The 17,973-nt window shown below is 43.3% G+C and overlaps 3 protein-coding genes across 4 annotated transcripts; all 3 read left to right on the top strand.

Annotated features, from left to right (window-relative positions):
• LOC136485724 (transcription factor BHLH133-like) lies at positions 1-1,750 on the top strand. The gene is made up of 5 exons (XM_066482572.1): positions 1-567; positions 663-854; positions 940-1,005; positions 1,134-1,199; positions 1,413-1,750. Exons 1-5 carry the CDS (start codon positions 214-216, stop codon positions 1,506-1,508), a joined length of 774 nt encoding a protein of 257 aa, XP_066338669.1. The 5' UTR covers positions 1-213; the 3' UTR covers positions 1,509-1,750.
• Positions 1,751-4,948: 3,198 nt separating this feature from the next.
• On the top strand, positions 4,949-11,736 carry LOC136487080 (adenylyl-sulfate kinase 3-like). 2 transcript variants are annotated; one of them, XM_066484214.1, is made up of 8 exons: positions 4,949-5,407; positions 6,349-6,396; positions 10,275-10,415; positions 10,508-10,657; positions 10,751-10,869; positions 11,012-11,096; positions 11,177-11,223; positions 11,391-11,736. In XM_066484214.1, the coding sequence occupies exons 1-8, from the start codon at positions 5,113-5,115 to the stop codon at positions 11,487-11,489; spliced, it is 984 nt and encodes a 327-aa protein (XP_066340311.1). In that variant the 5' UTR covers positions 4,949-5,112; the 3' UTR covers positions 11,490-11,736. The 2 variants fall into 2 exon arrangements, with proteins under 2 accessions (XP_066340311.1, XP_066340312.1); XM_066484215.1 differs by lacking the exon at positions 6,349-6,396 and having other exon boundaries at positions 4,950-5,407.
• A 3,486-nt stretch (positions 11,737-15,222) lies between these two features.
• On the top strand, positions 15,223-17,312 carry LOC136489458 (uncharacterized). The gene is made up of 2 exons (XM_066486086.1): positions 15,223-15,235; positions 16,576-17,312. Exons 1-2 carry the CDS (start codon positions 15,223-15,225, stop codon positions 17,310-17,312), a joined length of 750 nt encoding a protein of 249 aa, XP_066342183.1.
• Positions 17,313-17,973: the final 661 nt, after the last annotated feature.

Below are 17,973 nucleotides of genomic sequence, written 5' to 3'. Positions count from 1 at the left end.
GTGCATCAGGCATAAACTATGGTCGCTTAGTTGTCATTCTACTCTTATTAAGATTAGCATGGAACTCGAGTCAAATTTTTATATCTGAAAATATTCCCCAATAGTGTGGCATAAATGTACCCTTAACTGTACTGTGTTTTCAGACATAACCAGCAGCACTTGCCACAGAGCTTAGGAGTACTAGAGTATAGAATTGAAGGTTCTGTCAGCAGAATGGAAGGAAATTGTGCATCCATTTGGAGCGAGGAATCTGAGATGATTGCTCACCTGCAGTCCATGTTCTGGAGCAGCAGCAATGCTGATTCCTGCCTTTCTTCTCCTGACAGCAGCACTAGTTCTTGTGTTGAACCTAGCACATTGCCTACTACCTTCCTTCCACTTGATGAAAATGACTGCTGCGATAAAGAGCAAGTGCAATGTCAGAACACTGGTGTTGTATGGTGCTTTGATCACCAGAGTCAGGTCTTTGCTCCAATTTTTAGTGGAGTTACAAGTAACAAGAGGGCATGTCTTATGGATGAGAATAAGAAGAGTAAGAATTCTAAGAAACCCCGAACCATTGCCCTGGTAAGTGAAGTTTGATTTTGTACTCCGACTTTTATGACATTATGTGTTGTCGAAAAGAAAAAGGCTGTTCTGACCCTTTGGTGCAATTTTTGTAGGCATCAAGGACAAGTTCAATTGCTCTTGCTGATGAGATTAACACTGAGCTTGTCAATCAGAGCTGTTCCTGGAGCTGCAGCTCTGAAGATGATTCAATTGGTGCATGTGAAGAATCTGTTGTTCTGAAACAAAGTACCAGTTCAAGAGGTCGTAGTCGGTCGTCAAAGGATTTACAGAGCCTTTACGCAATGGTCAGAAGTACTCCATGCTAATTTCGCAATGATCACTGAATCTGCAGTTTTTGTTTTCTGATGGCTTGGTCATACTATATAACAGAGGAGAAGAGAGAGGATCAACGAAAGACTAAGGACGCTGCAGCAGCTAATTCCTAATGGCACCAAAGCAAGTTCTTTTCTTTTGTATTTAGTGACCCTCAACTTTTTTTCTATCAAATTGTGTATTCAAGGCCCAGCAATTTGCGCAAACTTTTGTGTGAACGCTGAAGATAAGTTGTTCTCTTGCATTTGCAGGTTGACATGAGCACTATGCTGGACGAAGCAGTTCAGTATGTCAAGTTCCTGCAGCTGCAAATAAAGGTAGTATTTTTGTGTCCGAGTTAAGTCAGATCAACATTGGAAGAAACTTTAGTTCACAATTCTAGTTCTCCATCATGTGCAGCATCAACCTGTACAGAGCATTGTTACAGATTAGGTTTGGGAGAACAGAGCATTGTATACTCTGGTTTTAAAAATACTAATTCCATGTGCAGGAGCATGCCTCTCATTTACCCTCCCTTTTTTCTGTAACAGCTCCTGAGCTCTGAAGATACATGGATGTACGCACCTCTTGCCTATAACCACATGAGCATGGACCTCAGTCCAAATGTTGCTGTGAACCAATCATGACCGTCCAAAAAGAATTGTCTGAACTGATCAGATGGGAGCTAGAGCTGGGGTTGCTGCGAAGCAGAACACATTACATGGTCCATCTGTTCTTAAATCTGTAATTAACCCTGACTTTACATTCTTCAGTTGCTTCTTGCAAGTATGAGCAACAATTCTTTTGAAATAAAAATTGGACCACAATCTACAGATTCATCCTTTGATTTGTGGTGGGAAAGATCAAGCAATGCTACTGCTGGGCTAACAAAGAAAGGCTTCAACTCTCTAGTGATCGTAGGAACCTGGACCTTATGGAATCATTGTAATAGTTGTGTTTTTGATGGGCCTGCTCCAAACTTAGCTGGTACTTTGGGTTCTGCTTTGGAGGAGTGTCGGCTGTGGGCTTTGGCTGGGGCTCGGGGGCTGTCTTTCTTGGCACCCCCACCCCCACCCCTCCCCCCTGTGATTCTGTAACCTAAGGTTTTTTTCTAGTTTCTGGTCGCCTCTTTGTTCTCGGGATTGGTGTGTGTTGTACGGGGTTTCTTCCCCCTTTTTTTCTTCTTAATATAATGAAGCGTAGTTCTCGTGCGTTTTCGAGAAAAAATAAAAATTGGACCATTGGTTCTGTTGTCATATGAGATATCTACAGTTTACGATGATGAGATCATGTGCCCTCTACTCTGAGCCTTAAAACGCCGAAGCTGAAAGTGGTGAAATTCATTTAGTTACCTGTGCCTATCCCTGGAAACTTGCATAATCCCTTCTGGGCACTCTCAAAATCTTTGGTAATTGCAAACGTGTGGGTCAGGGGAGATTGGGATTCATTATGGAAATGGAAAATTTTCTAGGGTGCATTTTTTTTATCATGGATCAAACTTAAAAAAAAATATTCTCCAGTATAAGAAGAGCAACTGAAACTAGAAAGTGGTCAGGACAAGGGACTAGTGCTATCGGCACGATGATAGTGGATCATGACTTGTGACTTGTTTGGGAGCAATGGATCAGCAAAGTTGCACCAATCATTTGCCATTGTGCCATGCATGTTTGTTTGCCACATAGAAGTGGTCTATGTTTGTTACATGGGTCCCTGCTAGAAAAGACATGGTTTCACTACTTATTTTGGGGCACCACATCTCCTCTTGTAGACTTCTAGCAAGGCCAGTTTTACACAGCTCTTGCAGTGTTACATAGGAGGTTCATGCAGTGTTACATAGGAGGTTCATGCAGAGTAACTAAAATTGCCAGTTGCAGTATATATTATTTTTATGAAAACAGTAGTAGTATATATTATTGATCTCACAAAGGTAACTGCTTTGTATTATCTAAAGATAACTTCTTTGTTAAGGGACCAAAATCTTATCTAATTGGTGCTGAGCTGTCCAGCGATCACCATGAAACTTTTTTTTTCTTTTATATAGTTGAGCAACATTTGGCATGCACTAGACAAGGGTGTACACGGCTATGTGGGTGATGAGTGTTTGCCCACAAAGGGGACATCTGATTGCCTAACGCGTCACTCGTGCCCTTTTCGTGACTTCGATCAGTATTTCACCTTTTGCGCGTCTTTTTTCTTAAAAAACTGCATATATTTGCTTAATGAAACTGCGAATATCTATTGTATTGTTTTACTTTTGTTGTTTCATAGACTACTACAAGCATTATTTAGACGATTATTATTTTTTCACTCAATGCACTTGGAACAATTTTCAAGTTTTGGAAGATGAAACTCACCCCTTTTTTTCCCTTCGTAAGTTTTCCCTTGGTCTGGGGAAGGGTGTCAGTGGCAAGCTTTACCCTCGCTTGTGCAATGCGAGGAGACCGCGACTCGAACCCGGAACCTTATGGTCATAGGCGATAAGACTCTACCGCTTGCACCAGGCCCGCCCTTCATATATTTTTATCATGTACTTGCATAAGTATGTTGTTCCTGTAATATGTCTGGCAATGCACACCCTATATCTTGAGTAAGAAGAAAGCTTTTTTTTTCCGCCAATTTTCTCAAACCGATTAAAGCATTTAGTTTTTTTCAGAAAAAGAAATTTTATTTCAGTCACTGTATGAGTTATGCACCAACTAATCTTTATTACAATTTAGCCTCTGGCTATATAAAAGCATGCTCTAAAAAGGCAACACTAAGAAACGAGGCGTAGTCTAGACAACAACTCTATTAGGCGACAACCATCCATGCTAGCTTGACGATGATATCTAAACCTGCCATCTCTAACATACAACATTGCCCACTTGAACCTTGGTATGTCGCTTTTGTTTCAGAGTATGATACAAAAGCACACGTCTAGTACAATGTAGCCCTAAAAATAACTTGCAAATAAGGGTGTATTCTTTTCTTTTCTTTTCTTTTTATCGAGGACCACGTCATTTCTGCTCAACCAAATATAGTGGTCTGCAACGCTACCAACTGAGGAGAGCTAGTAGGTTCCATGAGCAGTGACGCAAGCATTTTGCGTGCCTTTAGCTCGTTGATTCCAGCAAGAAAACGCATCACCTTTTTTTTTTTTTTTTTGGCCCCTGCCGAGCGAACTTGGAAAGCATCTCGTTATTAAGATGCCAAAGAATGAATCCAAAGAAGAGTCCATGCACGCATGCAACTTATCTCGACAGGAATTCAGGTTCACTGAACCTGCCCACAATTTTTAACCACCAAAAGGCGGCACGATTATATTCCCGTCCACTTCAAAATGGCTGTTTTCCGTTTCTAGAGCTTCCCAAAAACGCATCTTTAAGGCTTGTCTGACTTGAAATTGGCAAGTACGGCAGTGCGCCCTAATCGTAATCGCATTATTGCTTCGTGCTGTACAAAATTAATTCATCATCATGTAGTAAGAGTCTCCATAGAGCACAAGAATCTATGGTGGAACGACTTCCGAATTTCAAAATGTACCTACAAGAATTGTTAATTCCCGGACTAGTCCTTTTTTTTTCCTTCAAATGTTACGAAAACTTAACATCAAGATTTTCGGCCGTGTTCGGTAGCACTAAAGTAAGTGCTGTGGCTGCGGCTTTTTCACTGCAGTTGTTCTCGGTGCTTCACTGTGCAAACAGCCCCATGTGGGCTGTGGCTTAAATTCAGCTGAAGCACATGCATTTTTTTTTCTCGCGACACAGAGCTTTCACAAGAAATTTTAACAAACTCGATGTACACAAATCTCTACAAACAAATTGATAGAATCCCAGTAGAACAGCAAAACCAGCCCAGGAATTATTCCAACCGATGAAACTTATACAAATTTAGCTATTAGCTAATATTGCGGCCAGAAGTTTTTCCAGGTGGGCATTTCAGATGAAACGAACGAGGCCTAACAAATTAAACGCCGTGTTTCCAAACTGTAGCTTGAAGCAAGCAAGCCATTATCGTGTTCTGACACGGTGACATAAAACTTCACAGAAGGTGATGTTTGCATGGGACATGCTTGGTTTCCCCCATAAATAGCTTGGATCGATCGCTCTCTCATCACAAGCTTGGCGTGCCACGTTGCCACGGTGGCACACACATCTGTACACCGATCGTCGAGCCCGTGTCTGTGCGTTCGTGTATATATAGGCGTTCGATCGAGCGCGACGGCCACCAAACCCCGCCACACGTTTCCATCGCGCGCGCCGGCCGGCCACCATGCTCGCGAGGGCTCCTCCGAGGCCGTGCTCCACCGGCGGCGACGCCGTTGCCGGCAGCAAAGAGAGCACGAGGCCGTGGACGCCCGTCGGCGGCGTTGGCCTTGCAAAAGGAGCAGCGAGGTGCCCGGGACCTAGAGCCGGCGTCAGGCTAGTCGCGGCGAGTGCGCCGGGGAGGAGGGCGACGACGACGGTTGTGGCTGCGGCCACTGGCGAGAGCCGGACGGCGGGGCCGGGGCCGGGGCCGGAGGCGGCGTCGGCAGAGGCAGCTAATGGGTCGTCGTCGGTCGTCGCAGGTACGGTATTGGCGTGTTAGTCGATTCGATTTAATTTCCTTTTTTTGTTTTGCAAAAGAGAGAATCTGTTTCTGATGTTGGGTGGTAGCTAGCAGGAAATGGAAACCCAGATTATGGAATCGATTATTCTGTTCGTCATTCACTGCAGCATATAATAATCTAATTTGACTTACGTTAATAACCGCCAATTAAAAAAGGGACAGTCCACATAAAGAAGCTCATATCAGAGTAACGGAAATGATTGCAATTTAGCGAGCTGAGATGTTGCCCTGTTCGCTTGTCTTATAATTCGTACTTTTCAGCTTGTTTTTTCAGTCGAAACAGTATTTTTCTCTCCCAACAAACCAGCCGGAATAGTATTTTGACCTGTTTTTTCAGCGAAGCGAATCGGCCAATATTATTGCCACCACTCACGCACTCACCACACACAGTCCTTCCTCTGTTCGTTGCAACCAGGGCTCGGACAGAGTACAGACAGACCACGACCAACAAACACACTGGAAAATTTCAGAAATATCCTGCGGTTCTGGGGATCTGTTGCTGAATACATACGTACAAGCTGCAAAATGTGTCCCAAGCCTCGTCTACACAAATCCTTGCTACAGTAGAAAACAGTGTCGATGCAACAAACGAGAAAGTCAGTATGCTTCTTTATTGGTCCACTTATAGTTGGCGACCAAATTATATGTTGGGAGGTACTCCCTCCATCCCCAGAAAAGTGAAGTGTCGCTATAGCAGTATTCGTGCCGGTCAAATTTTAAAGTTTGACTAGATTTTGTATCAAAATATTAGCGATATTTGTTTCTCCGAATAATTTTAGGATCCAGCAAGAAAACGCACGCATCGATATCACCTTTATTTTTTTTTGGGCCGAACGAACTTGAAAAGCATCTGCCTAATAAAGATGCCAAGAATGAATAATCCAATGCTTTTTATTACAGGCAGAGAAGACCCGTCCATGCATGCAACTTATCTCGACAGGAATCCAGGTTCACTGAACCTGCCCACGATTTTTAACCAACGCGCACGACTGGATGAGCTAAACTAGAACAGGGCACGAGACGATTTCCACTGTCAAATGGCTGTTTCCCGGTTTTAGTGCATTCCAAATCGGAACAAGCACTGCTTAAGGGTCTATTTGCAGACAAGTGTTAATTACTAGGTAGTAAAAAATTAATCCAAAGAGAAGAACTAATATGTGGACTGTTTTTTAGATAAGTTTTCTATTACTGGTTGTTAGCCAACTAGCTTGCCAACCGTAGCTAATTTGGGTCGATTTTTAGCTCAACTAGTACTTGAGTTATTTGAAATTGTAGACCAGTAATTCCATTATTGCTTCGTACAAATTTCTTGCAGCAAAAGTCTACTTAATTAGAGCACAAGAATTTCTAATGCAACTCAGGAATTTCAGTTTCAAATCGTACGTACAGGAATTCTTGACTCGCAGACTGCACTTGTATAGTCCTTTTTCCCTACCGAATTGCTGTTGTAGAGAGGTCCACTCGAAAGTATACAATTTGAAATGGTACGAGAACTCAACCTATATAAAGATTTTCTCGCAACACAGAGCTTTGACAAGAAATTTTAACGAACTCTACAAAGATCAATAAAAAATGAATATCCCAAAAAAACATTAAAAAAAACTAATAACAAAATAAACCCCGTGTCCCCAAATTGATCCACTTCCAGTTGGACGGCCAGGGCCACCAAACCACGCCACGTTTCCACCGCGCCCGCCCGCCCGCCGGCCACCATGCTCGCGAGGGCTCGTCCACGGCCGTGCTCCACCGCCGGCGACGAGCAGAGCACGAGGACGTGGAGGGCCGTTGTCGGCGCTGGCCTCGCCCGCGGACCACCAAGAGCCGCCGCCGGCGTAAGGGGAGAACGACGACGACGACGACGGCGAGAGGCGGACGGCGGGGACGGGGCCCGAGGCGGCGACGGCAGAGGCAGCCGCCGCAGGTACGGTACTGGTGGCAATTGATTCCATTTCCTTTTTTTCAAGAGAATCTGTTTCTTCAGTAGGTGGTCGCAGGAAATGGAAACCCAGATTATCGAATCGTTTATTCCGTTCGTTCACTGCAGCAGGGAGTACAAAATAATACGACTCGTCTTATGAATCGCCAATTAAAAACGAAAGTGCACATAAAGAAGCTTCTCTCTGCTGTACTTTTGCAATGCTGTGTCTTGTAATGTGAATACTGAAACCATCGAGGTTATAAATATTTCCTACAGTTTTAGTGAAAACATTTTCAAGAGTCCTCCATTCCAGCAAGAAAAGATGAAAACTAATGGCCTCAAAATTGGTTGGTTGATTGATTCACGCAGCACGCGACACAGCCGTACTGTAGTTGAAACAGATTTTCAGTCATCTTCAGGGATACCCGGCTGACCCATGCGGAACACATGGCCAGTACAGCCCAGAATCACTGACGATGACTGAGAAATCAAGCAAACCAGAGTATCGCGTTCGATTGCGATTCCAACAAACAACCAAACCAGACTGAATGTATGATACGGAAACGATTGCAATTTAGTAGATTCTGTGACGTTGACAGCGATATGAGCTGTTATTTCCACCACTCACTCACCACACCACGCTGTCCTCTGTTCGCTGAAACCAGGGCTGGTATAGTACAGAGTACAGACAAACACACCAAGAGCAGCACATCTTAAAGTTTCAAAAAAAAAAAAATCCTGTACTTCTGGGGATCTGTTGCTGAATACATACAATACAAGTTGCAAATTGTGTCCCAAGTCTCTACACAATGATTTAGCTCTGCATGTAACAGTAATTAGCATGACTGAAACACATAAATCAGTTAGGATTCAACGAAGGCTCTGCAAAGCAGAGTTTTGGTGTCAATGGGCAAGGGGATAAAGTGCGATGCAAGTCGCTGTCATAGGTAGTAGATCTAACATAATACTCGTCATTGTAGTCCAATGCAACTGAAAAGGACTGCTCGGTTCGTGATCACTGTAGGCGTTCATCTCGAAATGACAGCATGTTCAGAGCATTCTCCAGCCTGATTACTGAATGGGAACTCATGCTAGATTCAGTTGAAGATGCTCCTGAATTCAGGACAGGTTGATTATGCTGTCAGTTCTGCTCCAATAGCCCAATGCGTAATTAACCGTTACATTAATGCGTATAATATATACTACCATTGGTAGGATCTCCTCAGTCCTTTGATCTATTGTACGTTTACCAAAGAATGAGAAAGTTGGTTGCGAAATTATTGGTTGGGCGGTAGTACTGAGTTGTCATGTGTCAGGTTCCCTTAATAAATTGCAGTAACCATATGACTCATCCATCACTACTTTATTTTGCGCGAATTAAGATTTGTCAATTTTCGTCAAGGCTGAAAGTGGCATCTTTTTTTCCTAGAATGGAGCACAGATTGTTAGTGAACTTCTGTTTTACTAGCTTGGGTTAGTACCCTACTTTTGATGAAAATGTTAGCGAAGACTAGGAATCACCAGCATTGCAAAAGTTTACCGGGGACATTAATTCAGTAAACCTTACTGTTTAGGATGCAGCATCCCAGGTGTGTTAAGGATGGCATAACGGACTTGCTCATCCTCAAACCAAAAGTGGTACTCATAACGGCACCGCCGTACGGTAGGTGAAGCAGATTTTTCAGTCATGTTCAGACATACCGGATGACCCATGCATGCGGAACAAATGACCTGTTATAGTATAAGATTTGTACAGCCCTGAATCCCTGATACTACGCATTGCATTCGATTGCGATTGCAACAAACAAATCAGAGCATCACACTGAATGTACAGGACGAAAATGATTCCAATTTATTTGTAGAGTCCGTGTGACGCTGACAGTGAGCTGAGCTGTCATTGCCACCACTCACTCACCACCACACCCTGTCCTCTGTTCCAAGAAAACAGGGCAGGCCTGGTACAGAGTACAGACACACCATGAGCAGCACAACGCAGCTGAAAATTTCAGAAAAATCCTGTAGTTCTGGGGACAAGTTGTCTTAATACACTTTGCAGAATGTGTCCAAGTCTCTACACAATGACTTGATCTGCATGTATTTACTAAGGATGAAACGCAGAAATCAGTTTAGGAACCAAGGAAGGCTCTGCAATACATAGTTTCGGTGTCAGTGGGCAAAGGGTATCAACTGCCGATGCAAGTCGCTGTCTAGGCAGTAGTTCTATATCATAATACTCATCATCATAGTCCTTATACCTTCGATCTCAATCGCTTTCGGTGTCGTACAAGACTGAAAATAACTTCACGATTCAGTTCAGGCTAATTTGCCATTTTCTTAGCTGTGTTTCTCTCTTTTATGTGAACTGTTTTAGGATAGCAAAGGGGTGGCGAGCGGTTTCAGAGTACTCATCCATTTAATAGATTCGGTTGGGCAGTAATACTGAGTTGTCATATGTCAGGTCCACTTAACAAATTGCAAATGGCTGCATGACTCATCCATCACTACTTTATTTAGGCAAATTAAGATTTCCCAGTTTTCTCATGGTTGGTCCATCAACAAAAAAAAAAAAAAAAGCACATTTTTTTCTAGAATGGAGCACTGTTTTTTTTTGGGCACAAAGGATGGAGAACTGATTTTTACTGAACTTGTTTTTTAATAGCTTTGTTTAGTACCCTAATTTTGATGGAAATGTTAGTTAAGGTTTGGAATCAGCATGATTGCAAAAGTTTACTAGGAACAATACACCTGACTATTTAGGATGAGTATGTTAAGCATGACATAATTGACTTGCTTATCCGGAAAGCACTAGTTGTAATTATATATCAATATTTTCTTCATACTATGTTCAACATTTTGATTTTCAAAAAAAAAAATGTTCAACATTCTGAAAGTTTCATGGGTTTGACAGGGATCAGCACGCTTTTGACTTCGACTGTTGGGAAATCGACAAATATCCTGTGGCATGACTGTCCCATTGGGCAGAATGAGAGACAAAATTTGCTGAACCAGAAGGGTTGTGTTGTGTGGATCACTGGTCTAAGCGGTTCAGGTCACCATTCGCTCATCACACCCTATCTACATGTTTACAAACTGAATTTGCTGAGCCTCTGACGTTTTAGAAGATCCTTACATCTATCACAGGAAAAAGCACGCTCGCATGTGCGCTGAGCCGTGAGTTGCACATTAGAGGCCATCTGACATACGTCCTCGACGGCGATAATCTCAGGCATGGGTTAAACCGGGACCTCAGCTTCAAAGCAGAGGACCGTGCTGAAAACATACGCAGAGTAGGTACGTTCTGTCCTGAAATCTTTCTGCACTTGATCATCATTTCCCTCGCAACTGAGCTTTACTACTGATTACTGTTTGTGTTGTTCTTTTCAGGGGAAGTAGCAAAGCTATTTGCAGATGCTGGCCTGATCTGCATTGCTAGCTTGATATCACCTTACAGAAGTGATCGAAGCGCTTGTCGTAGTTTACTGCCAAAGTCTTCGTTTATAGAGGTATGAATGAGCCGCTTCCGGTGTTCCTTGTCGACAAGTCAAGTTGGAGATTTCTGCCTTCTTCCATATGGTATCTATTGTAGTTTCAGATTTTCAGTAAGAGAGATATATATAGTTCAGAGAAGCACATTTCGTTTGTTAGGTGTTCCTAAATGCACCGCTTGAAGTATGCGAAGCACGGGATCCCAAAGGCTTGTACAAGCTTGCACGTGCTGGCAAAATCAAAGGTAATAATTAAAGGAACCAACAGATGTCATTGTCTATTTACTAGCAGAGCTTACCAATAACCAAGGGAAATCACCTACAGGTTTTACTGGCATTGATGATCCTTATGAACCACCATCTGATTGTGAGGTTAGCAGAAATCATCTACTACCAGAATTTATTCGGTGTCTCTGTACATTAAAAAGATGCTAGTACTGTCAGCTACACTAAAGAATTGAAGTTTCCCAGTTCAAGGATAATATAATGACTTTTCAGTCCTCTAGGCTAATGAATGATGAACAACTCGATCTTTGCAGATAGTGATCCAGTGTAAAGTTGGGGACTGCCCTTCACCCAAATCAATGGCTGATCAAGTTGTGTCATATCTTGAAACAAATGGTTTCCTCCATGACTAGACATGGATGTATATGCAACGCAACACTTCTTGTATATAGCAGCAATTGGGGTGGCATTGCCAAGGTTACCCATCTGAGTACCCAACGAATGCTAATGATTTATCTGGTTTCTTAAGTCAGATCGATAATTTGGTTCATCAGTTGTCGAGAACTTGTTTGTACTGGTCATAGATTGCACTCATGTGTACAAGGTGATGTGTAACTGATTGCTACTTGTGATGCTATGCAAAGTGTGGACTTTGAAGGATGATTTGTTTCAGACACTGCTAGCAGTGTAATATGATCGTTGCATCGTTGCTCTTTAACGCAAAACAAGAAATGGCTGTGTCAAAGAATGAGTGCAGCCTGACAGAGTTGCTTAACCGTCCATGCATGACAAAATTTGTTGTTGGTGTTCTTTCATATGGGACCAATATTTTCTTTGGTTTTTAACTTTCCTTGATCTCCATGAAAATAATTTCAGCAAACAAGCTATATCTAACTTTATCGACACTTAAGTACGTATGAACCTTCCGAAATTCAAAAAATCTATATATAACAATGACCAATCATGACCTATATTATCTTTATTATTAGATGTTGCCGGAGTAGAAACTATTTCCATGCAGCTCCCAATAACGTTCACCTTGTATTATATCATGGTGCCTAGCTACATTCTTTTAGAAAGAAAAAACATGATACCTACTTTTTATTAAGTGCATTGTACTTTATATTTAGCTTATTTTCTCCTATACGTACTACTGGCTACCTTCATATACCAGTATAATGCCCGTGCTAACGCCACGACTTCATTTCAGGGGTGCACATGAAAACAACCAAGTAATTATAGAATATTTTGACCAAGTACAGAAAAAATTGTTTACTCACGGTCACAGTTGAAATCAATGGTATAAGCAAGATACAACAATCATATAAACAGTTGAAATCAATGGTATAAGCAAGATACAACAGTATAGTTTAAAGAGATTAAACATGCAAAAACTTGCTTATATTTAGGACAAAACTTAATACCTAGTGTTGTAACACGGCCTCCGAGAGTGGCGGAGACCTACGCGGCCAGCAGTTCGCAGAGACGTCTCCGACCAACTACCTAAGCAAAGACCCAGCTACCGCGCCTCCAGACCCAGAAAGATGACGGTTTCTCAGACTGCTTGCAGGACGCTGCCGGTGACCCTGGCGTAGCCTCCGCCCAGTTAGCTCGTAGGGGTCTCCGGGCGGAGGGGGCGGAGGCTGGCCCGCTGTAAGGCTAATCAAGTGCCAATGCTACCTACGTGTGTGTGCAGGTAACCAGAGGAAGGCGCTCGTGGACGGCGCGGGCGCGCCGGTTCGGCCTCCGCTCGTAGGGGCAGAGACCCAAGCAGGAGGACGGCAATACTGGGCGTCGGGGGTCTGCGGCCCCGGCGTCCTAGGGGCGGAGACTGACGGCGGAGGCCCAAAGGCCCTTCGCCGAATCCTGAGGCCTGATGAGGCGGAGACCGACGGCGGAGGCCCAAAGGCCCATCGCCGAATCCTGAGGCCTGATGGGCCGGCTGATCGCGCAGGCCCGGTACCTGAGGGCGGCATGACAAGATTACTCCCGAGAGGAAAGACGAGTAGTGGAATATTCTGAGAATGTACTGTAACAGTTAAAGGGTACTATTGTAAACTCTGTAAAAGTGGTAGTTGAGCCCTATAAATAGGGAACACTTGTAACAGTTCAGGGGGTTGGAGGGTGAATTAATGAAACCCTAGTGTTGCGTGCCATTTCCCTACACGCCCGCTTGTCGTGCCTGTTCCCCGAGCCTCCGCCTGAGGGCAACGCTTGGCGGGCGGAGGCCTCTATCTCCTCCACACTGTCTGAGACCACAATTCTCAACACCTAATGATGTTTGCTGGTATAGAGGTAGCTCTATACTTTACACCCATTATTGACTCAAGCCAATTGTTTGCGCGCTCTGAAATTGAACCATCCAAGTTTTGAACGCCACATGTCATCCTAGCTTTGTTTCCTACAGAAAATACACCACTGATTCATGTCACCAGCTTTTGCTAATCAGAAAAAGGACATCTTAGATTTTGAATCCAATGCAGTTGGGGCAAAATCAGAAAACAGAGTAGGCATTATAAAGTGAACAAGCCTTATTCAGACAAGGTACCCAAAAAAATCTATGCAGCCATACCAAGAATATATTAAATTATTTATTATAATCTATATGAAAAAACAGGCTTAATGCAAACTCCTAGCTAGAATAATCAGAATCTCCTAAACTGGTGCACTTGACCAGGTGCATAAGAATTACATCTCTGAACTGAAAAAAGACCTACTCTGAACTGAAAACAGAGCAGCAGTGTAAAAACAGCAATGTAAACTCCACTAAGCCTTATTTTGATTTGGAATCTGTGAACTTCATGCTTATAGGATCATCTGAGCTTGGCAGAACTTTATAGGATTTTTGGAGTTGGTAACTGCATGTTTATATCAATGTTCCAGTTTTGGGATAGTGTCGGCTTCTTTTTCCATCCATGCACTATGCATAATACCTCTTTTCCATACAAATTTCAAGTTCACCGCACCCTTCAAAACCTGACTTATGGTCTCTACGTTCATCATGACTTGAGCACTCTTCAAAACCTGAAAGGTTGCAATGAAAATAACTAATTAAATAAGCCATGAAACTGAATTGAAAAGTGCTCCTTGTCCCCCCCCCCCCACCCCCAAAAAAAAAGAATTGAAACTGCCCCGAAAAAAACTTACAATTGATTAAATGGCTAATATATAGCGCACCCTATAAAACATCTATTGCTTGCCCCCCCTCGCTATGTAGTGAGAGGGAATGCTCCTCTCATACATTCTGTAAAACATCCATGCTTACAACATTCAAAAAATGGACATCCTAAAAAAGAGGAATGTATTTTCCAGTCCAATCTAATTGTAAACCTTGGAAATGAAATTTAAAGAGATACATATACATATACTACGTAATAAGGAGCAGATCATGTAATTCATCCAAATGATGACTCATGATTTTGTACAAGTTTTGACCTGGCTAGTGTGCCATCGGATAGGCAGGTTTTGAATAGACCATGATGATCGTCATGGAAGTGCAGGTGCCGCAGCGCCTGGAACCAAGTGGCAGGATGAATTCCGTGTCGGCCATTTTATCCTACTGCACATTGAGGCATTTTTCTTAGCAGGTAGAAGCCAACAAAGGTACCTACATTTCAGCATAAGTATAAGATCACTGCAAAAATGTTGCTTGAGTGGCCTAACCTGTCATAAAGAGGATTATGTCCTGGCATCCAGGCAGCACATATCCACAGCAAGCACTTGCAAAACATATTTTGAACGGTGAAGCTCTGCTCCTCCTAAAAACCTTCCTTCACTTAATCCCCATATCCAACTCTACCAACTGTTCATTAGCCACCATCTACATACACTGATCTCCTCTCGACTCGGTCCAATGACTGAGTCGGGGCCTTGATCCGCGCCCTAATCGGGGGCGCCCAACCGAGCCATGGTTGGTGGGCCCCGTTGCACAGCGCCATATAAAAGGAGGTGGGGGCCTGGGCACTGGGTACGAGGTTCACAGCCGCTAGCAACCCCACCCACAACCCTAACGGATCTAGGGAGGCGCTGCCAGTGACGGGAAGCCCCACTACCTTGCCACCGCTGGGACGCCACCGCCATGCACTACGCTCAACCCTCTTCACCGACCTCACAACCGACACCGTCGCCCTGGCGAGCTCCTCTGCCATGTCCACCAATGGTAAGCCACTTCAATCATCTCTCTCTCTCTCTCTCTCTAGTTCATGGTCTAGGTCATCTTATTCCTATTAGAAATGTTCTCACCCGCTAGATCTACTCCTAGTGATCCTAAGATTGTAACAATGGTATCAGTTGAGCCTATTCTAGGTGTAGATCTAGATTTTGGGGTAGAAAAATGAAAAGAAATCAGAAGGAGATGAAAGATTGCGATTTTTTCCTAAACCCTAACCCTAGTACAGACATCGGAGAGGGGAGGGACCTACCCAGGTTTTCCCTCACCGCCGATGATACCGCCGGCGCACGGGAAGTAGCCCCGCCGTTGCGTAGGCAGAACGAACGCCCGACGCATGGGCTCAGAGCAACGCCGTAAGACCGCTCGACGGCGGCACGCTCACCCTCGGGTGAACGCGCACGTCGGCAAGGGGCCTGTGGTGGCGCTGCAACTCTTTCCTTCAGCCTCGGGCCACCTCACGAGATCCCACTCGCTCCGTGCGGGGCTAGAACAAAAGGGAAGGGGAGAGAGAAAGAAGTATAGGAAGGGTAGCCGGATCTGCTCCGACGGCACTTTTCCTCACCGGCGCCGACGTCCACCGTGGCCGCTGTTGCTGTAGCCTCTACGGCGAAGAGAGAGGAGGGGAGGGTGAAGAATGAGCTAGGGTTTGGGGAGGAGACCGGTCGGGCGGTTTTTGATCCGCCGATCTGCGCGGACAACCGTTGGATTCGATTCGACGGTCGACGTTCGCTGGACCGGCAATTGGCCTAGGCAGGGATGGAGAAATCCCGGCATAGGCCCAGGTTGTGGGCTGGGCGCGGGGAGCACAGCTCACGTAGCTGGGCCGTGAGCTCTTTTGCTGCTGGGCCACATGAATAGTAGTTTTTGAGTTTAAGTTTTATTTTTTCAGAAGCATTTTTTTATCTATTTGATGAATTTTAGTCAAATATATGAGTTTAAATCTCTAATAAAATTTGCACCAACATGATGAATTTTTCAGAGAGTAGATGAATTAAAGAAAATGCTTCTGAACAAGAAGGATATTTTATTTTTCACGTTTCAGCTGTTGTGTTAATGTTTCATCCTCTAATTAAATTGGAACCAACGAAAAAATTTAATTAGGGGAGTAGTCATATATGTTTAAGTTAAATTATGATATTGTTATTTTTCTAACCAACGTTGATGATAACAATATTATAAGTTTATTCATAAGTTTTTCCATGCATTAGTTCTATTTTTGCCCAACAGTGATATAGAAGCATATTGTATGTTTGAATTTTGACCAACGTTAAATTACGACATGCAATTATTATGTCAACTGTTTCTCACTTTCTCTGATGTTGTTTTAGGCTACAACCCAATGATGTTTATCTCGTCCATTCTGTCTCTCAATGGAAGCAACTATAACGTATGGCGAGAGAAGCTTGAGATAGCACTTGCGCTGTCCGACAATGATTTAGCACTTATCTCTTTGTGTCCCACTAAGCTAGTGGACCTGGTGAGGGAAGCAAATAAGACTGATGCAACTTTTGCTACTCGACAGCGTGACCATGCAAAAGTGAGAATAAAGTACGATCTTGATCGTGCGAAGTGGGATAGTTCAAACCGCAAGTGTTTGATGGTGATTAAGGGCTTCATTGAGGATCCAATACAGGGTTCAATCCTAGAATGTACCACCGCCACTGAGTATCTCAAGAAGGTGGAGAGTCAATTCACTAGCTCTTCAAAAGCTTTTGCAAGCACTCTTATTAAGAAGTTAGTCAATGAGAAATACTCTGATGGAGGGATTAGAGATCACATATTGATGATGAGCAACACGGCATCCAAGCTCAAGCCAATGGACTTGGGGCTCAAGGATGAGTTCCTAATTCATTTGGTTTTTGCATCTTTGCCCAAAGAGTATGAGACTTTTGTTATTAATTACATCTTACAGCCAGATAAGTGGGACAATGAGAAGCTCATTGCCATGTGTGTGCAAGAAGAGGAGAGGCTTAAGAGCTCACATGGTGACTCCATCAACCATGTGAAGGAAAATAAAAAGAAGAACTTTAACAACAAGAATGCTAAACCACAAGGGAAACCTTAGTGGGACAATAGCTCCTCCTCCAAGCAACAAGGAAAGGCCCCACAGAAAGATCACCATCAGAAATCCAACTATGTTTAAGTGCACAAGGACACCTGCAGATGGTGCCACAAGACTGGACACTATTAGAAAGATTGTCCAGAGTTCCTAAAGCACCTGATCAGAAAAGGTGAGGACATTATTATATTTGTAGATGAGTCCTTGTATTTAAGTTATGCAAAATCTACTTGGTGGATTGATTCAGGTGCAACTATTTATGTTGCAAATTCATTATAGGGATTCCATACGAGGCGGACCCTACAAAGAGGTGAAAGACACATTAAGGTGGCAAATGGAGTCAAAGCTGAAGTAGAAGCCATTGGAGAACTCCCATTAGAATTAAATGATAACTTTGTACTTAAACTTACAAATGTCCTTTATGTACCCTCTTTGCGTAGAAACTTAATAAGTGTCTCACATTTAGCCGATGATGGATATGATTGCCATTTTGGTAATGGCCAATGTAAGATAATGTTTAATCATAAGTGTGTTGGTCTTGCCTTCTAACAAGACGAGCTTTATTTGTTATCGCTTTCTGAGAATGTGAATGTTGTGAGCACTGAGAATGAGAATGCCTCCTCGTCTATGAATGCAAGAAATAAGTGGAAGAGAGTTCATGATGTAT

This window comes from Miscanthus floridulus, chromosome 10 (assembly GCF_019320115.1).
Source record: "Miscanthus floridulus cultivar M001 chromosome 10, ASM1932011v1, whole genome shotgun sequence".
NCBI classification, from domain to species: domain Eukaryota; kingdom Viridiplantae; phylum Streptophyta; class Magnoliopsida; order Poales; family Poaceae; genus Miscanthus; species Miscanthus floridulus.
This window is presented reverse-complemented; position numbering and strand designations above follow the sequence as displayed.

What these genes read in the sequence shown, in the direction of transcription:
- LOC136487080 (XM_066484214.1), top strand. Translation starts at nt 5,113, where the DNA reads ATGCTCGCGAGGGCTCCTCCGAGGCCGTGCTCCACCGGCGGCGACGCC. An exon ending in ACGTGCTGGCAAAATCAAAG is followed by an intron (nt 11,097 to 11,176) that starts GTAATAATTAAA and finishes AATCACCTACAG; the next exon opens with GTTTTACTGGCATTGATGAT. An exon ending in AACCACCATCTGATTGTGAG is followed by an intron (nt 11,224 to 11,390) that starts GTTAGCAGAAAT and finishes CGATCTTTGCAG; the next exon opens with ATAGTGATCCAGTGTAAAGT.
- LOC136485724 (XM_066482572.1), top strand. Translation starts at nt 214, where the DNA reads ATGGAAGGAAATTGTGCATCCATTTGGAGCGAGGAATCTGAGATGATT. An exon ending in TACAGAGCCTTTACGCAATG is followed by an intron (nt 855 to 939) that starts GTCAGAAGTACT and finishes ACTATATAACAG; the next exon opens with AGGAGAAGAGAGAGGATCAA. An exon ending in TAATTCCTAATGGCACCAAA is followed by an intron (nt 1,006 to 1,133) that starts GCAAGTTCTTTT and finishes TTGCATTTGCAG; the next exon opens with GTTGACATGAGCACTATGCT.